The 15,932-nt window shown below is 45.6% G+C and overlaps 1 protein-coding gene across 23 annotated transcripts in view; it reads left to right on the top strand.

Annotated features, from left to right (window-relative positions):
* MTMR3 (myotubularin related protein 3) overlaps positions 1-13,212 on the top strand; it is a 56,796-nt gene extending 43,584 nt beyond the window's left edge. For 10 of the 23 annotated variants that reach the window (XM_058158757.1, XM_058158745.1, XM_058158747.1 and 7 more), the window contains 8 exons: positions 171-356; positions 1,299-1,469; positions 3,300-3,445; positions 4,194-5,598; positions 7,413-7,523; positions 8,008-8,096; positions 9,266-9,292; positions 10,838-13,212. In XM_058158757.1, coding sequence (XP_058014740.1) covers positions 171-356; positions 1,299-1,469; positions 3,300-3,445; positions 4,194-5,598; positions 7,413-7,523; positions 8,008-8,096; positions 9,266-9,292; positions 10,838-11,009 — 2,307 coding nt within the window. In that variant the 3' untranslated portion in view covers positions 11,010-13,212. Of the gene's footprint in view, positions 1-170; positions 357-1,298; positions 1,470-3,299; positions 3,446-4,193; positions 5,599-7,322; positions 7,524-8,007; positions 8,097-9,265; positions 9,293-10,837 lie in introns of those variants that run through there. The other 13 variants (XM_058158756.1, XM_058158752.1, XM_058158742.1 and 10 more) reach the window with 10 other exon arrangements.
* Positions 13,213-15,932: the final 2,720 nt, after the last annotated feature.

The raw sequence follows: 15,932 nt of genomic DNA, 5'->3' as shown, positions 1-15,932 counted from the left end.
CCCCAGCCAGCATGGGGAATTCTGGGAGTTGAAGTCCATAGGCCTTAAAAGTTGCAAAGATCAGACTCTTCCCACCCCCACCCCCGATGTAGATTGTCAGGGCTACGGTTGTCTCAGAGTGGCTTTAGTGGATCTAGGAGCTCAAAAGAGGATGGACTTGTTTCCCGCAGGGTTTCCAAGTGCTGGTGGAGATGGAATGGCTGGACTTCGGCCATAAGTTTGCCGACCGCTGTGGCCACGGCGAGAACTCGGATGACCTCAACGAACGCTGCCCCGTGTTTCTGCAGTGGCTCGACTGCGTCCATCAACTCCAGAGGCAGTTTCCCTGCTCCTTCGAGTTTAACGAAGCATTCCTTGTAAGCGATTATTTTTCCCGCAAATAATTCCTGCGTCAACAGTTTTAATGCGTTGAGTCTACACAATCTGGCTGAATGTCCAGATCCTACCTTTTGGGGGGGGGAGGTGTCTTCAGTTCATCTTGGCTGTTTATTCTGGCAAAAAAAGTAAGTGTTTTGAGGGATGAATCGCCGTTCTCGGGCTCTTCTCTTTATCTTTGACACAGTCTGTTCCATTGTTGTGGATTGTACATTGTGTAAGAGGAAGCTGCACCCTCTGTTGGCAAAAATTTTGCAACTTGTGGGTTCCTTTGAGATCTCCTCACAGCAAAAGAACTGTTAAAAGGGCAGGCCTTGCAAATTCTGAGGCAAAGTCTCAAGGAGAGAAAACTAGAGGACTTTGCATCCAGTTCTCAAACAAGTTTGAATTTTCACAATTCTTTGTGTAAGCTCCCAGCGAGGCATTTTCAGTTGAATAATTCATCAGCCAAGAATATTCTTCGTGTTCCAAGTGAGTGATAAGATCTATTTAGCTGCAGTTTTGGTGTAGGTCCAATCACTATTCAGTAGGACTTGACTATATAGAATTGTAGGTGGTGTGTACCGATTCCTAATGCAAAGCATCAGAATGAGGCACATCTTAAGAAACAGAAGGATAACATTCCGGGCATTTTTTGTATCTTTCATTATCTTATTTTCAACCACCTCTTGAACGGGAATGAGATAACTGTAGTTAATAGGGCACGGTTTATTTTTCTTTCTTTGTACATTCTTTCCTTGAACATTTGGAAAAAGTTCATTTCATCAAAGATGGATAAGGTTGCCGTGGGACCGGTGGTTGAATCCGTTCATGTGTGTATTTCTAGACCTCGATCGGCTCCAAGTAAACGAGTGAATATATTATCTCTCCCTTGGCGTATGGCTCTTTATCAGCCCAGGTTTCAGGACTGTCCTTTCTTGTAGGTCAAGCTGGTGCAACACACCTACTCCTGCCTCTTTGGTACATTCCTGTGCAACAACGCGAAGGAGAGAGGCGAGAAGCACACCCAAGAAAGGACCTGCTCAGTGTGGTCCCTGCTGCGAGGAGGAAACAAGGCCTTCAAAAACCTCCTTTACTCCTCCCAGTCCGAATCTGTATGTACTGGTTTTTATTCATTCTTTAGTCTTTTCTTCCAAGGGGCCTAAGCCCCCTTCCCCCTCTTTTCCCTGTTTGACTGTCACAGTTTTCAGCAGAGGAGGCAGCTGGATGTCATGGCCCCAAGCCCAGGCACAAATCCAACCAAGTTCAACCCTTCGTTTGCTTGCGTCTAATGGACAGAATCTTGCCAAACTAAAGCTATAACGTCTTAACTTAATAGATAAGAGTATGGCAGGCTAACTCTGCCCACCACCAGGAGTTTGATCCTGATTGGCTGAAGGTTGACTCAGCCTTCCATCCTTCCGATGTGGGTAAAATGAGGACCCAGATTGTTTGGGGCAAGAGGCTGACTCTGTAAACCGCTTAGAGAGAGCTGTAAAAGCACTGTGAAGCGGTATATAAGACTAAGTGCTATTGCTCTTTCTTTTCTCCTCCCTCCCTCCCTCCCTCCCTTCCTTCCCTCCTTCCTTCCTTGGTGCGCAGTAGTTAGAAAGCAATATTGCAGCTTAACTCTGCCAACTGCCAGCAGTTCGATTCTCACCAGCTCAAGGTTGACTCAGCCTTCCATCCTTCCAAGGTTGTTAAAATGAGGACCCAGATTGTTGGAGGCAAGAGGCTGACTCTGTAAACTTTACGACCTGTGGACTTCAACTCCCAGAATTTCTGAGCCAGCCATGCTATAGACCTGTTGTAATCCACAGCTCATCATGGCTCACCCCTCCCCCTGAACCCTCTTCCTTCCTCCCCCATCCAACTCGGAACTGTGCATTCTCCTAATTTGGTCTTCTTCTCTCTCAAATTCACTTCCTCCTCCTTGCGAAACCACAATGCTCCTGCCAGGATTGCTCCCCCCCCCCCCACTTTCTCCAGGTGCTCATTCCATCACACCGACTGAGATCATCCAGGAAGCCACATAGTTAGTTGGTGGTTTCTTCTCGGGCCTCCTCCAGCCTTACCTAATTTATTTTACTGCATTGGTGCTTTATTTGTTATTTCTACCCTCTTTGGAGTAGGGGGGATATTTCTTCACAGTTGTACCTAATTAGAGGAAGGCAAATTCTTTTTATTTCTGGCTAACTTTTCTGTGCATCTCTCTATACTCAACAGCTGAGAATTGCACAGGCAGAAAATTGAAAACAACCCATTGGCGGTTAAACAGTATCTGTCATACTGATATTGACCAGCAGGGGTCAGGCTCAAAATCTTAATATGCCTGAATTTTTTCCCCCCAAACTTTGAGTCAGTAATATAATCAGGGAAGGGAAAATCCATAACCAAAGAAATTACTGTTGGTACATTCTATATGGAAGAGACCTTTATAACTTTCCATCCCGCCCCACAAGTGAAGGCTGCTTGAGCCCGCTCCTTTGCTTCTGTCTAATAATAATAAATTACAATTTACAGAACCTCAACTTCGTAATGCTTTACCCTTGCAGCTTAAATAGAAGCAGTCCTCGACTTACCGCCACAGTTGAGCCCGAAATTGATGTTGCTAATCGGGAAATCTGTTTTAAGTGGGCTTTGCCCCATTTTACGACTTTTCTGGCCACCGTTTGTTAAGTGAATCGCGAGCAGTTGTTAAGTTAAGTCACGCAGTTGTGAAGTGAATCCGGCTTCTCCATTGACCTGGCTTGCCAGAAGGTGATCGCATGATCACTGCAACCGTCACAAATGTGAGGCAGTTGTCAAGTATCCGAGTATAAATCGTGGGTATTCTGCACTGGCCATAAGGGTGAAAAATGCTCATAGGTCCCTTTTCGCAGCGGCGTTGTAGCTTCGAACAAACTGTAAGTTCTGCCTGGGCTCAGTCTGGCCGTCTTTCTTAGGTGCTGTATCCTGTGTGCCACGTACGCAATTTAATGCTGTGGAGTGCCGTGTACCTGCCTTGCTCCTCACCTTCCACCCCTGTGGATGACAGCTGTGCCCCTTATCCCGTCCCGGGCGCCAACCCTGAGGATCAGCCTCTGAGCAGGTGAGCTCGATATCAGGAGATCTGCCGCGCGTCTTTCACTGGCCACACCTTGAACCAACAGCAACAGCGCATAAAAATGTACTGGTTTGCAGAAAAGCACCCTCTGCTATGACCGCCGACGTTGCAAGGCTTGAATGTAAACTTACTTGAAAGTTAAATTTACATTTTAAATTTTTTTTAAAAAAATATATTATGGTTTTATCCTAAAAAGTAAAATAGAAAAACAAACAAACAAAATGAAACAAGATAAAAATATACATTCAACCCTAACCAAAAAAAAAAAAAATAGTGTACAAAGGAAAAAGAGGAAAAGTATTCAAGTAAATTCAGCACCTGGCTGGGTGCTGAAAAGAAAAGAAAAGAAAAAAGCAGTAGTAAATTCTCCTCCCCTTTTATGTGTACGTACTATACACACACACACAGATGCACATGTAAAAGGGAAGGGAAATAGATAGATAGATGATAGATGATAGATAGATAGATAGATAGATAGATAGATAGATAGATAGATGGATGGATGGATGGATGGATGGATGGATGGATGGATGGATGGATAGATAGATAGAGGAGGAAGGGAAGCAGTCAACAGGTTAAGTTAAACATTACACTAATCTCCAAATCCCTCTGTTAACCATCTCTTATTATATTTAGCGGGTAGAAAGTCCACCAACGGTTTCCAGCCTCTTTATGTAAAAGCTTTATAAGAAAGTTAAACTTACCTTCGATTGCTCTCGCTGTTTTCCTGCAGGCTACCAAAGACCAGGTCCTTTGACAATCTGACCACAGCCTGTGACAGCGGTGTAGCCACCACCAACCGGCGTAGCAGCGACCCCAGCCTCAACGAGAAATGGCAGGAACATCGCCGATCCCTGGAGCTCAGCAACCTCGGGAACCCGGGAGACGACCTCTTTGAGGGCGAAAGTTTGGGCAAGCAGGGCAGGACTCTGATGGGAGCAGAGCTTTCGGTAGCGGTGGCCGAGGGGCAGATGGAAAACATCTTGCAAGAAGCCACCAAAGAAGAAGGGAGCCTTGAGGAGAATGCGAGGGGTAGTCAGGAAAGGGCAGGGAAGGAAGGAGAAGGGGATCTCGCGCTAGAGAAGGAACACAGGACTGAACACCTGGTTGGTTCTGCTGCTGTTTGTGAAAAGTCCGACGTGGATGCAGAAACCTTCTTAGACAATCCAGTTTCTAATCAACAGGTGGTATCACAGGGTGCTTCTGAGCTCCAGGGGCAAGAGGAGGGTCACCCAGGTGTCTCTTGCACGGTCCAGAAGCCAACTCAGGGGGGAGAGCTGCCACTTGGCTTTTGGGACAATCCTGGAAATAGCGAAGTTTCAAGAGAGGAGGAGGAGGAGGAGGAAGAGGGTGTTAGTAGTAGCTCAGCAGAAGCTGAAAATGCTCCTAGTCCTGCCCATCCCATCCCACCGTTGCCTGTAGGACTTGAGGCGGCCACACCAAACATGGAGAGCTCAACCGAGACCTTAACCGAAATGGGAGCCAGGGCAGATAGGGTACAGAAGGCGTCTTCCCATTGGCGTCATCCCGCGGACAACAGTGTCAGCGATCTTTCCCAGGCGGCGGAGAATCGGCTGGAGAGGGAGGACTTGATGGACGCGCACAAGTTGGCCGCAGCTCTAAACAGGACTCCTTACAGCAGCAACCCTTCCCCGTGTGCCTTGCCTTTAACGGACTATAAAGAGGTGGTGTGCAATGGAGACCTGGCCTCCGAGAACAAGACGGCCGAGAGCCCGGCAGGGTTTGCTGCTCCTCAGAAATACTCTGCGCCCAACGGGCACTGCCTGAACGGGGAAGAAAGCAGGGTGAAAGTTCCCCTCGGCCGGCAAATCTCCATCGCCAGCTGCAGCGGCTCCACCCCGCTGCATCTGAGGAACCTCCACCACAAATGGCTTCACGCCATCCCGGGTCGGCAGCCAACGGCGAGCAGCCCAGATCAGCCTGCTCGGAATCATCTGGATGACGACGGGATGCCCATCTACGCCGACATCATTCAGCAGCGCCTCCGTCAGATTGAAAGCGGGCACCAGCAGGAGGTGGAGAGCTTGAAGAAGCAGGTGCAGGAGCTGAAGAGCCGGTTGGAAAGCCAGTATCTGAACAGCTCGTGGCGCTTCAACGGGGAGTACGGCGATGAAGTGGTAAGTATGTACAACCGTTTCTTCTTCTCGGCTTGGATCCGCTGGTGCCAACCCCACTGGCCAGGGCAGAAATGCAGCACAGAGAACAGCCCCAAACCAAAGGCGGCCACTGGACACATGCGGCCCATCGATGACTTATCACTGATGGAGTTGGTTTATTTATTAAATTTATATGCTGCCCCTCTCGCTGTCGGAGCGACTCCGAGCGCCTTACAAAATGGTGACAAGATTTAAAAGATAGATAGTATGAAACAATGGAAGATTAAAGGAGAAACTAAAAACTTAGAGGATAGGTGATATGGGGAGGGGGGAGAATATCTCTACCCTGTTGCCCCCCCTCCCCCCAGCACTGAGGGGCACCAACTGAAACAGCTTTCTGGTTTGGTCCTGTGGGATGAATTCTTAATCATTTGGGGCATCTTCAGGGCTATTTAAAAGGCTAAGTACTTTGTTTTGAAGGAGGTGTATGTATTTCATCAGTAAATGTTTGATTGGGAAGAGAGACCATTTTTAACAGTAGCTTCATTTAATTCTTTCTTTTGGGGAAAGGGGTGTTTTTCCATCATGTTCAGTCTCTAATTGGTTCCTCCCATTTGGTTAAGGCAAACTTCACCGAATCAGGTTTGTCAAATTAAACTAGAAATTGGTTGAACTGAACAGAGGATTGTGGGAGTTGAAGTCCACACGTCTTAAAATTTCGCAAGATTAAGAAATGCTGATCTGCATTCATGTAACAAGGAAACTGGGAGTAGAAAGCTAGTCTGGCTGGTCTAACAAGTTAAATCAGAAGCAACAGTCTGTTGTGTCATCTGAGTAAAACCATTGGCTGGCCAGGATCCGCTCCCTGCTGAATTCTTTGTCCAAGTTTTCTCAGTATACTTTCTGCTGAGGTTGATACAAATCTTCAAGATGGTTGTTTGCTTTTCAGATAGCAATGTGTATCTCTTTCGCTGTAAGGTTTTTTTTTTAATGGATAGATGGATGGATGGACGGATGGATAAGGACAGATAGATGATAGATAATAGATGGATGGATGGACGGACGGACAGATAGATAGATAATAGTGGATGGATGGATGGATGGATGGATGGATGGATGGATGGATGGATGGATGGATGGATGGATACTAGGTAGGTAGTAGAGATGGTAGGTAGGTAAGTAAATTTAGAGAAGATAGATGATAGATAGATAGATAGAGATGGTAGGTAGGTAGGTAGGTAGATATAGAGAAGAGAGAGAGAGAGAGGCAGGCAGACATGACAGATTAGATAGATAGATAGATAGATAGATAGATAGATAGATAGATAGATAGATAGATAGATAGATGATTGATAGATAGATAGATAGATAGATAGATAGATAGATAGATAGATAGTAGGTCGGTAAGTAAATATAGAGAAGATAGATGATAGGTAGGTAGGTAGAGAGAGAGAGAGAGAGAGAGAGAGATGGTAGGTTGGTAGGTAGATCTAGAGAAGAGAGGGAGAGAGAGGCAGGCAGACATGACAGATTAGATAGATAGATAGATAGATAGATAGATAGATAGATAGATAGATAGATAGATAGATAGATAGATAGATAGATAGATAGATAGATAATTGTGACAGACAGACAGACAGACACCAGTCTCAGTGTGTTCTGAGGGAGGTCGTGTTCCAGAGGTTGGTAGGATCAGTTTTCCCACCCCGGCTTTTCCCAACCTGTGATCTGATTGCTCCCCACAGCGGATCTAGAAGAGGCCCCGTTCTCAGCTGCTTAACCCCTTCCGTGGACTGGGAGTAGGTTATGCTCAGCTGTTGTTTGTTTGCCAACAGACTTCAGTGCCTGACTCGGAAAGCAATCCGGATCACAACTGCTTGTCTCGCTGCAGTACAGAGATTTTCTCTGAAGCCAGCTGGGAGCAGGTGGATAAACAGGACACAGAGGTACAGGCCTCCATCCATCTCCGGCGCCTTCTCCTTGTCTTAATCAGCACACGATATACTAACGATGCCGCTCTGTGATTCCCTCCCTCTGGTCCTAACACTGGTCTTGATCAAGCTTTCCTCCTCGACTCTGCAGCCGTCTCAAAAACTTTTCCGCCTCTCTGCTCGTGTCAAAAGACTCACTCGCTTTCTGCTCTGCATCTTTTGGGAAGCGATGAAAGCCATTTGGGGATTTGGGCACTTTGCCCCGCGGAAGTGTGCAGAGGGAAGGGAGCGTGTGACGGCTTTCTCAGAGATCGAGTCACCTGGGTTTGGGATTTCTCTGCCAGAAGAATCTTCAGGTGTTTTCTCCTCTTCTCTCCTCCCTCCCAAACGCTGGAGCTTCTCAATCCGTTTGTTTTTTCCCCCCGCTGTCGTCTCGTTGCTTTGGTGCTCACGTGTCGGTGTTAACATTTGAAAGCAAGGGCTACTCTTGTCTTTGTAGGTGACACGGTGGCTGCCCGATCACCTGGCTGCGCACTGTTACGGCTGTGACAGCGTCTTCTGGCTTGTCAGCAGAAAACACCACTGCAGGTATTGTGCCTCCCGATGCAGCCCGCCTCGGTGCCGCCAAGACAGCATTTTGCAATTCCCACTAGGCCTGTGGCTGACATCCTTCCCTGTTAGTGCATCTCCCTAGCCAAACATCCAGCTGTTCGGCAAGTCAGGCAGCAGACAGAGGTTGCTCTCCGGTCCTTCCACCTTCCCCATCAGCAGCAGCTCTCCCAATAGTAAATAACTATTTAGCTCTCATCACTTCCCTCATGTAATCTGTTTTTCTGGCTTATGAATAAAAGTGCAACCCTCTTCTGTTGATAGGTGCTGTTCAATTGTTCAGGGTGTTTCTATTGGAAATATTTTCAGATCCCTGCAATAATTGATATTCATATTTTGTCTCCATATTGCAAGGGAGGGGCGGGGCGAGGCCCAGAGTAGCTTGCCTGAAAACAGCCCACTTAGTTTATGTTCGAAGTAAAGGTTGAGCTACAGCCTTCCTGGGTCTCTAGTTACTGGTTAATTGGAAGATCATCTTCCTAGTCTGTCTCTTAGGATTTCTGTTTGTGCCCTGAGCAGCAGCTCCCTTGTTGGCTTTGGCCAACATTTTCCACTAGTGATCTTGGCAACCGTTACTAGTCTCCAGGGCCCTGGACTCCTTGGTGGATCTCTAATGAGAATTTGCTGTAAATCCTGATTTAAAAGCTCATGAAGTCTTCTTAGACTTTGGATTCCACAGGCTAGTTAAAGAAGAGCTCTCACTGGGGGCCACCTGTATTTCTGTATGACTTCTTGCCGGGCCTCTTGACTGAAAATAGAAGAGCTCAGAGTAGCTGCTATGTAGAGGTATAGCAGACAGCCTCAGTGGATGGATAACGTAGGTGTGTAAGAATCTTTGACCTGAATGTGTTCCCCAGAGCTCACCATGCAGAGTATTTCCTTATAATGTATGATATGGAGAAGTGACTAGTTTCTTTTAAGAACGCCACTCCCGGGTAAGTTGGGAAGCCAAAGCCCTCCAGACACCGCTGCATCCTTCATTAATGGTGATGCCGGCTGAGGTTGCCGGGACCTGCAGCTTGCAACATCTGGAGTGCCGAAAGTTCCCCGCTCTAGGCCAAAAAAAACAAAACCCAAAGGCATCAGTGGTAATTTTTAAACTTCTCTGGTTTTGTGTCAGCTCTGAGCTTTTTCTCCCCTCCCTGCAGGGATCCCGAATGTGTTGATCAGACTTGGTGAGCATTTGCATCGGCCTCTGTTGTCTTGTCTGCATTTCTCCGATCAGCTCTCCAGACTAACATTTGCCTTCCCGCCCCCCCCACGCGCTTCCTTTTCCCCAGAAGTCATAAAGCGCAAGCAGCCGATAGGATGTGGATCTCCACGCCTTTTTTGTTTCACGTTGGGAGCTGCCAATGTCTTAACCTGTGAAATGTTTCCCTTGCAACAGCAGCTGGCTCATGTACACTGCTCTGTCAGCAGATTATTTTGGTCTTGGTCTAGTTGGTGTCATGGGGCAGCTGATGGCAGCTCACGGGTTCTGGAACAATCGGTCCCAAATCTAAAAGCAAATAAAAAACAAACTTTAACAACAAGGGATAAAATTGAGGTTAAAAAGTAATGGTTGGGGGATAAGGCAATATTGTCCATAGTTTCGCCTTTGCTTTATCAAGGACTCTGTCTTTTTATCAGTCCCAACAGTCAATTTTAGGATTTTGGCAAAAGGAACACATTTGTGGGCCTGGGTCTTCTTTGGGGACAATATGATCTTTTTGAGATATACCCAGGCAGGATCCTATAAACAGCCTCTGCTTCTCAAAATATCTCCAAAATAGCCCCTCGTTCCATAGCAGGAGATTGTGCTGTGATCTCTTCCATCCTAAATCAGCAATGCTGATTTAACAAAAGAGTCATTTTAGGATTGCTTTTGCTTGGGATCATGTTTTTTTCCCCCCCTTTTACCAACAGTTCCCCTCCTGCTGTTCTTGCAGTTAGATTACGGATAACATAAACAAAATCACGGCCAAATATTAAAGTTTAAATCAAAGCTGTGGAGGGGACTTGTTCTGTTACATCCTTTTCTCTAGCATCACATCTCTCTAGGAAAGCCGCATAAGGTACGGAATAAGACTTTGGGGTGAAACGCAAAAGGTCTTTCTCCAGTCATTTCTCAGTTTGAGAAAGTGGTGCCGTAAGCAACGAGGATGCCCCTTGGCATTGTCTCTGGTGACCCAGACCAGGTGCATGTGCTACAATACCACTGCTGATTGACCACTGGCCAGTCCGTTCAGCTGCTGCATCCATCGCTCACGACACCTGGACTGCATCTTGTTTGCCCCTTGCGGCTTGCCCTTGTGTGACTTTTTGCATGGCAGATTCACATTTTCTGGCGCTGAAGCCTCGGTGGCCTCCGAGTCCTAACAGCTTCTCTTGGGCAACGTGGTTTGCTTGCCATCCTCAGGATCGGTTGGTGTTGATGTTGGGGAATCATCTGGAGGCAGAGTTGAAGTGCCCCATTGCAGCCAGCGCAGAGACGTGGATGATCCGAAAGGGATTCTATGCCTCCCGTTCACTCCTGCTGCTCCTGACCCTTGCATTGCAGGAATAGGCCCATCCCTGAAGGGAAGGCACTCAAACCTCTGCTCCTCAGGTTCTTCTCTCTCCAAGAGGACTCCTTTCTGCCCATTTTAAACCAGGCTCTTCTTGTTTAGAAATTGCGTTTCTTGCTTTGCAAACTCATGTTCATGGTTTGTTTTTCTTCTTCTTTCCGTTTCTGACCAAAGGAATTGTGGAAATGTGTTTTGCTCCAGCTGCTGTAACCAGAAGGCGCCGGTCCCCAGCCAACAGCTCTTCGAACCCAGCCGGGTCTGCAAAACCTGCTACAGCAGCTTGCACCCCAGTAGCTCCAGCCTTGACCTCGAACTGGACAAACCCATTGCTGCCACCTCAAACTGAGGCTCCAGACTGGAAGGAAAGCTGGGAGGAGACAAAGCTGCCTTTGTCCCTTGAAGAAGACACACCGATTGCCGGTGGAACTGAAGCTGGTAGGATTGGAGGAGCTATGCACTTTGAGCTGGAAGTACAGGTTACTGCTCAGAGGGGGAGAGAGAGAGAGAGAGGATGATGGGTAGGTAGATCCTGGCGGAGCAGGAGCAGTCCTTCCCCACTGTTACTTCCCATTCCCTTCCCATCCTTCTCATGTAAATTTAGTGTGGATTTTGCAGGAAGACCATGAAGTGGGGGAGTCTGCCTGCCCTGCCGTTGAAGAAGTGCGCCGCAGGCAGGCTGTTCTCCCCTTGCGAGAGGAGAGGAAGGTGAATTGCCAGAGAGATTGTGAATACCTGTAGCGTTAGGACTAGTGCTTTCAGTCACTCCTGTGACTTCCCAGCAGCCCCATGCTGTTTGGAGAGTTGTTGCTGCTAGAAGAAACGGAAACGGCCTTCTCAAAAGGACTTTTCCCTCTCTCTGTCCTCCAAGAGCGGGCTGGGCTATTATTCCCGTTGCCCAAACGCAAGGGGCGGATTGCAGATCTCCACGCTGGGCGATCCTCTGTTGCCGAGGGCAGAGAACTCTCGTCTAAGAAGAGATGCCTGCTTGCTTTGAGGGGAAGCGAGAGGAGAAAGGGGCGGCTTTAAACCGGCGCCCCCGATGTAAAATTCTGTACATCCATTTTTATTTTTATTTTGTAAAGGAATCGGTGCCTAGGCTTTGACGGTAGCTTTTGAAATGCCTCTCTCTCCTTGCCCCCCATTTTAAACCTAGTTTACACAGAAAGTAGAGCTGCTTCACTGCACTCGGTAGGCTTTGTGCAAAGTCAGGTGGCCGAATTGCTCCGAGGTGTCCTTTTCACAAAAGAATCCCATGAAGCAAGAAGTGGGAATGGTTTTACTTTGCTCTAGAGCTGGTTAGAAAGGTGGGCTTGCTGGAAGCCCCCAAAATGAGGCGTTAGGAAAAGACATGACTTGCCCAGAACAATCTGAAACTGTTTTCCTCCCGCTAACTTCGGTAATGTCGCCCCATCAACATTTGATAAGAGTCCTCCTATTTTTCTAAATTTTGTATTTTCCCTCCTTCGCTCTCTTTAAAATATGCTCAGTTTATGGTTTTGGAGTGGGAGGAAGAATTATAATAATAGAGAGTTTATAATCTGTGATAAGATGCTTGAATCCATCCAGAATCAATTCTCTTCTTATTGCTCTCGCCTGTTGTGTCTTGGAGAACTTAGATCGGTACATGCCATTCCTGTCTTTCTGTGTCACCACACTTCAAACATCTTCCATGTATTTTCTCTGCAACATCAATTTTCACACGATACAGATCTACACCCTGGCCTTTGAGTATTACCAGACGGGAGGTTCCCACACCCAGAACTGCCATAAACTCACAATCCTGGCGTGAAGCTCTGCAAGAGCCATAAAGAGCAAGCTACACAGCAACAGGCGTAAAAAGAGCAAGAAACACCAACACCTAAGTTGTTCTGTGCTGTAATTACTAGACTGGCCTTCCAAAGGGAAACAGGTTTAGTGAGCCTGTTGCCAAGGAGGAAATATAAAAGCCGAGCCTTGTCGAACAGCTTTAGTTTTCAAACTGATTCCAAGAAGGAAGATATTGGTCAGTCCGTTTCATACTTGAGGTTTCAATTTTCCCAGGTTGGTTGTGAAGGAGGCATGTCTTGCATAGAACAAAATAAAATAAATGAAATTAAGGATCCAAATTCCAGGAGCGCGTAGCCAGAGGCGCCATCTCCTTAACGCAGGCAGGGTGTAATTTCTTGGCGCTCCTTGTCTGCTTCCAACTGGGAGGACTGGTATAAAATTTCAATATGTCCCCCCCCCCCCCATAAGGAATGAAACGCTCTGGGAAAATCAGCAAAGGTTCCAGGTTGGGAAGGTAGAAACAGATTATTGAAGTGACATACAGAAAGCTGGCTAATCTATGCTTTTCCAATGCAACTGGTGTGCAGCGAGACATTTTAAAACAAAACAAAAAAAAGAATAATAAAGGGGAATGTTATTGTGTGATGCACTTGAGCCAGTGTGATTTTATGGTACAAACAGAAGGTCTAACGTTCAGCAGTTCATAAGAGGTGCCAAGGGGTTACAATACGGGTTTTGGGGGCTCTGTGATGTACAGTGTGAATAAACGCTTGCAGCTCTTAGTCTTTTGAATCAATGGAGCACTTTTTTAATTCATATTTTGTCCCGTTGGATGTGAAGCGGGAAACCTGGCTCTGTGTATATGTGTGTGTGTGTGTGTGTGTGTGTGTGTGTGAGAGAGAGAGAGAGAGAGAGAGAATGTACTGCATAGATCTTCTAAAGAGGAGCAAAACTACTTTTATATTTTTCACTTTTTGTCAAATGTAGATTTAAATACTCTAGAATGGTTAAATATATAAATAAAAATGAAATAAACTTTAGAGATTGCACACAGGAACAATTGTTGAGCTACTTCCTAATTTTTATCTGCCCCAATCCTTGTACTTGTATTATTTCCTCCTGCTGAAATAGGTCAGTCTGGAGGTTTCTCTCTTGCTCAAACATCCCTTAATTTCAAGGCCATCACATTTAAAAGCTAACCAGGTAAATTTTATTTTCCCAGATAGCTGTAAGGAATCCTCCTTATATTGCTTGAAGCCTAGACCAGATTTCCTTCATTTCTCATTCTGGAATAAGCTACTAAATCTTCAATGGCAGTCTGTTATTCGTTCATGATCTATTGAAGACCTATTGATCTTCTTCCTTGCAAACTTTGCGGGATTGAAAAATTTGGTGTCCTCCTGTGGGATGAAGGCTGGGAGGGGAGGACTTGAGTCAATTTCCTGAGAATGTTGTACGTGGTTTGAAAAGGCACTTTGACAAAGTTAAAAGGACTACAATCCTCACTTGTGGAGAGACAATGGCACGTCCGGTATAACGATGCTACAGCATTGCTTTTCTGTAGTCCCAGTTAATTGTGCTAATCACACCTTCCATAGTTAGGGTTTCTCAAGCGACACAATTCATATTAATAAACCAAGAACTTTTTATCAGCATTTCCAGTTTCTCTGGATTTCCAATTGCCAGGAACTCTACCTGGCTGAAAGGACGGTAAGTCACTGATGGTTTTATGGAAATTTCTTCCAGGCTACTGAACCAGGCAATCGGATGAGTTCTGTTGGGGATGTGGGTTTTGTTTGGGGTGTGTATGTGTGTGTGTGTTATTGTTTAACTGAGACATCAGTTAAACACCAGTTTTTATGGTTTTAAACTTTGTGTGCCACCCAGTGTCACAGTGGCAAGAACAAACAAGCCAGCTAGCTCCCGGATGAGTAAATGGCAACCAAAGGCTTCCATCTGAGAAAGAGGGTTTAATGAAAGACTGAACATTCTCAGGAAAAGTTGTGCTTCATGATGGTGTACGACCTTGGTAACCCAATTCGTAATTTAGCCTAAGTTCTTTTGTGTCGGTGGCTTTTAGCTCTTTTTGGGAGCAATATCCTTTTGGAAAAATTGTTCTGGGTGCTTTTTTGTTTTCTTTATCAAAACAACACCGGAAAAGCAAAGCTGTTCTGCATCCTGTTCTCCACACTAGCCAGTCAAGTTCTTGTTCTCATACTTGATGTCAGTAACTCGATCATTACGGCTGGTATCCGCTGATATTTTGGATGTTTTTCATCCCCTCGTAACATCTAAACTGTACTAGCCCTCACTAAACAGAGGCATCCACTTCCCCTCAGCGCAATAAAAATTTAAAAGCAAGTTCTCTGCAAGCAGAACTTTGATCCTCTACTATCCATATCTGCAATAATTCCAGTAATTTGGAACTTGATTCATCAGCAACAGCTGACCACCGGGAAATAATTATGCCATTTAAATTTATGGAAGTTTTCATGGTTGACGTCTAGATAAAAGGAATGCAGGAACTCAACTCAAAAGGAAATCAGCGGTGGATCTTCATGGAAAAAAAAAAGTGGAATACATTAAGGAAGAAGAGTCAGAATAAAGTTTATTTTTATGGAAATTATATCCAAGAAATGTTCTATTGCATCAAGCTAAGCAGAGGCTGGTCCGGCGTTGGCAAACCCAATGATATTTTTAAAAGAGCAAAGGCACTATTATCTGGTATCCAGTTGTCTCCCTTTGGTTACTGTAGTTCACATTTCTGTACCAATTAAAATAGTTTAAAAGATGAAATAAAAAATTTGAGCTGCTTTGAGTGCTTCATTACAATGTGCTCTGCTGTTTCTATCTTTAGCTGTAATGCTAAACAGAAGAGAGGAGTTTCAAAGGCTGCCAGCAATTAGTTTACTAATTATGGCAACTAGGTGCCAAATTTGTTACTTGGAAGGAAAAAAAAAACCAAGGAAGGGATCCAGAGCAAATCTTGGTCTAAGCCTGGATTGTTTGACAGTTTTGGGGTGGGGGGGCAGCTTTAACAAACAGGAAGATGAGGCACTGCCAAGCAAAGGCCAGATAAAAAGCACCTTGAGAAGGGGCCCCAAAAGATAATGTGAGAAAAATGTCTTGATCTAGTCCCTTCCTGGTTCACTCCCTTGGAGTGAAGCTTATTCAGGTTTTGTTGCCTTATTCTGTTACTATAGCTTTACAATAATAGTAGTGCTACCTTTCCAGCAGAGAGCAAAAAATGGGAAAAGATTGCTTAAAATTATATATTTAAAGAAGAGCGATTTCAAAAGGTCAGTTTGTGAGTTCAGACCACAAGACCTCTATTGTACGTTAAACTGATCATTTAACGTATAATAGAGGTGCTTAATGTGGGAATGTTGCCCACATGGGTCCTTTCAAGACTTGTTTTGAAAAGAAAACTTTTGAGACTCACTTATACGCATACATAATACAGACACACTTCTCATCCAGGTCACGTCCTTCACCGGATGGC

The sequence above is a fragment of the Ahaetulla prasina genome, chromosome 15 (genome assembly GCF_028640845.1).
Source record: "Ahaetulla prasina isolate Xishuangbanna chromosome 15, ASM2864084v1, whole genome shotgun sequence".
Taxonomy (NCBI): Eukaryota; Metazoa; Chordata; class Lepidosauria; order Squamata; family Colubridae; genus Ahaetulla; species Ahaetulla prasina.
This window is presented reverse-complemented; position numbering and strand designations above follow the sequence as displayed.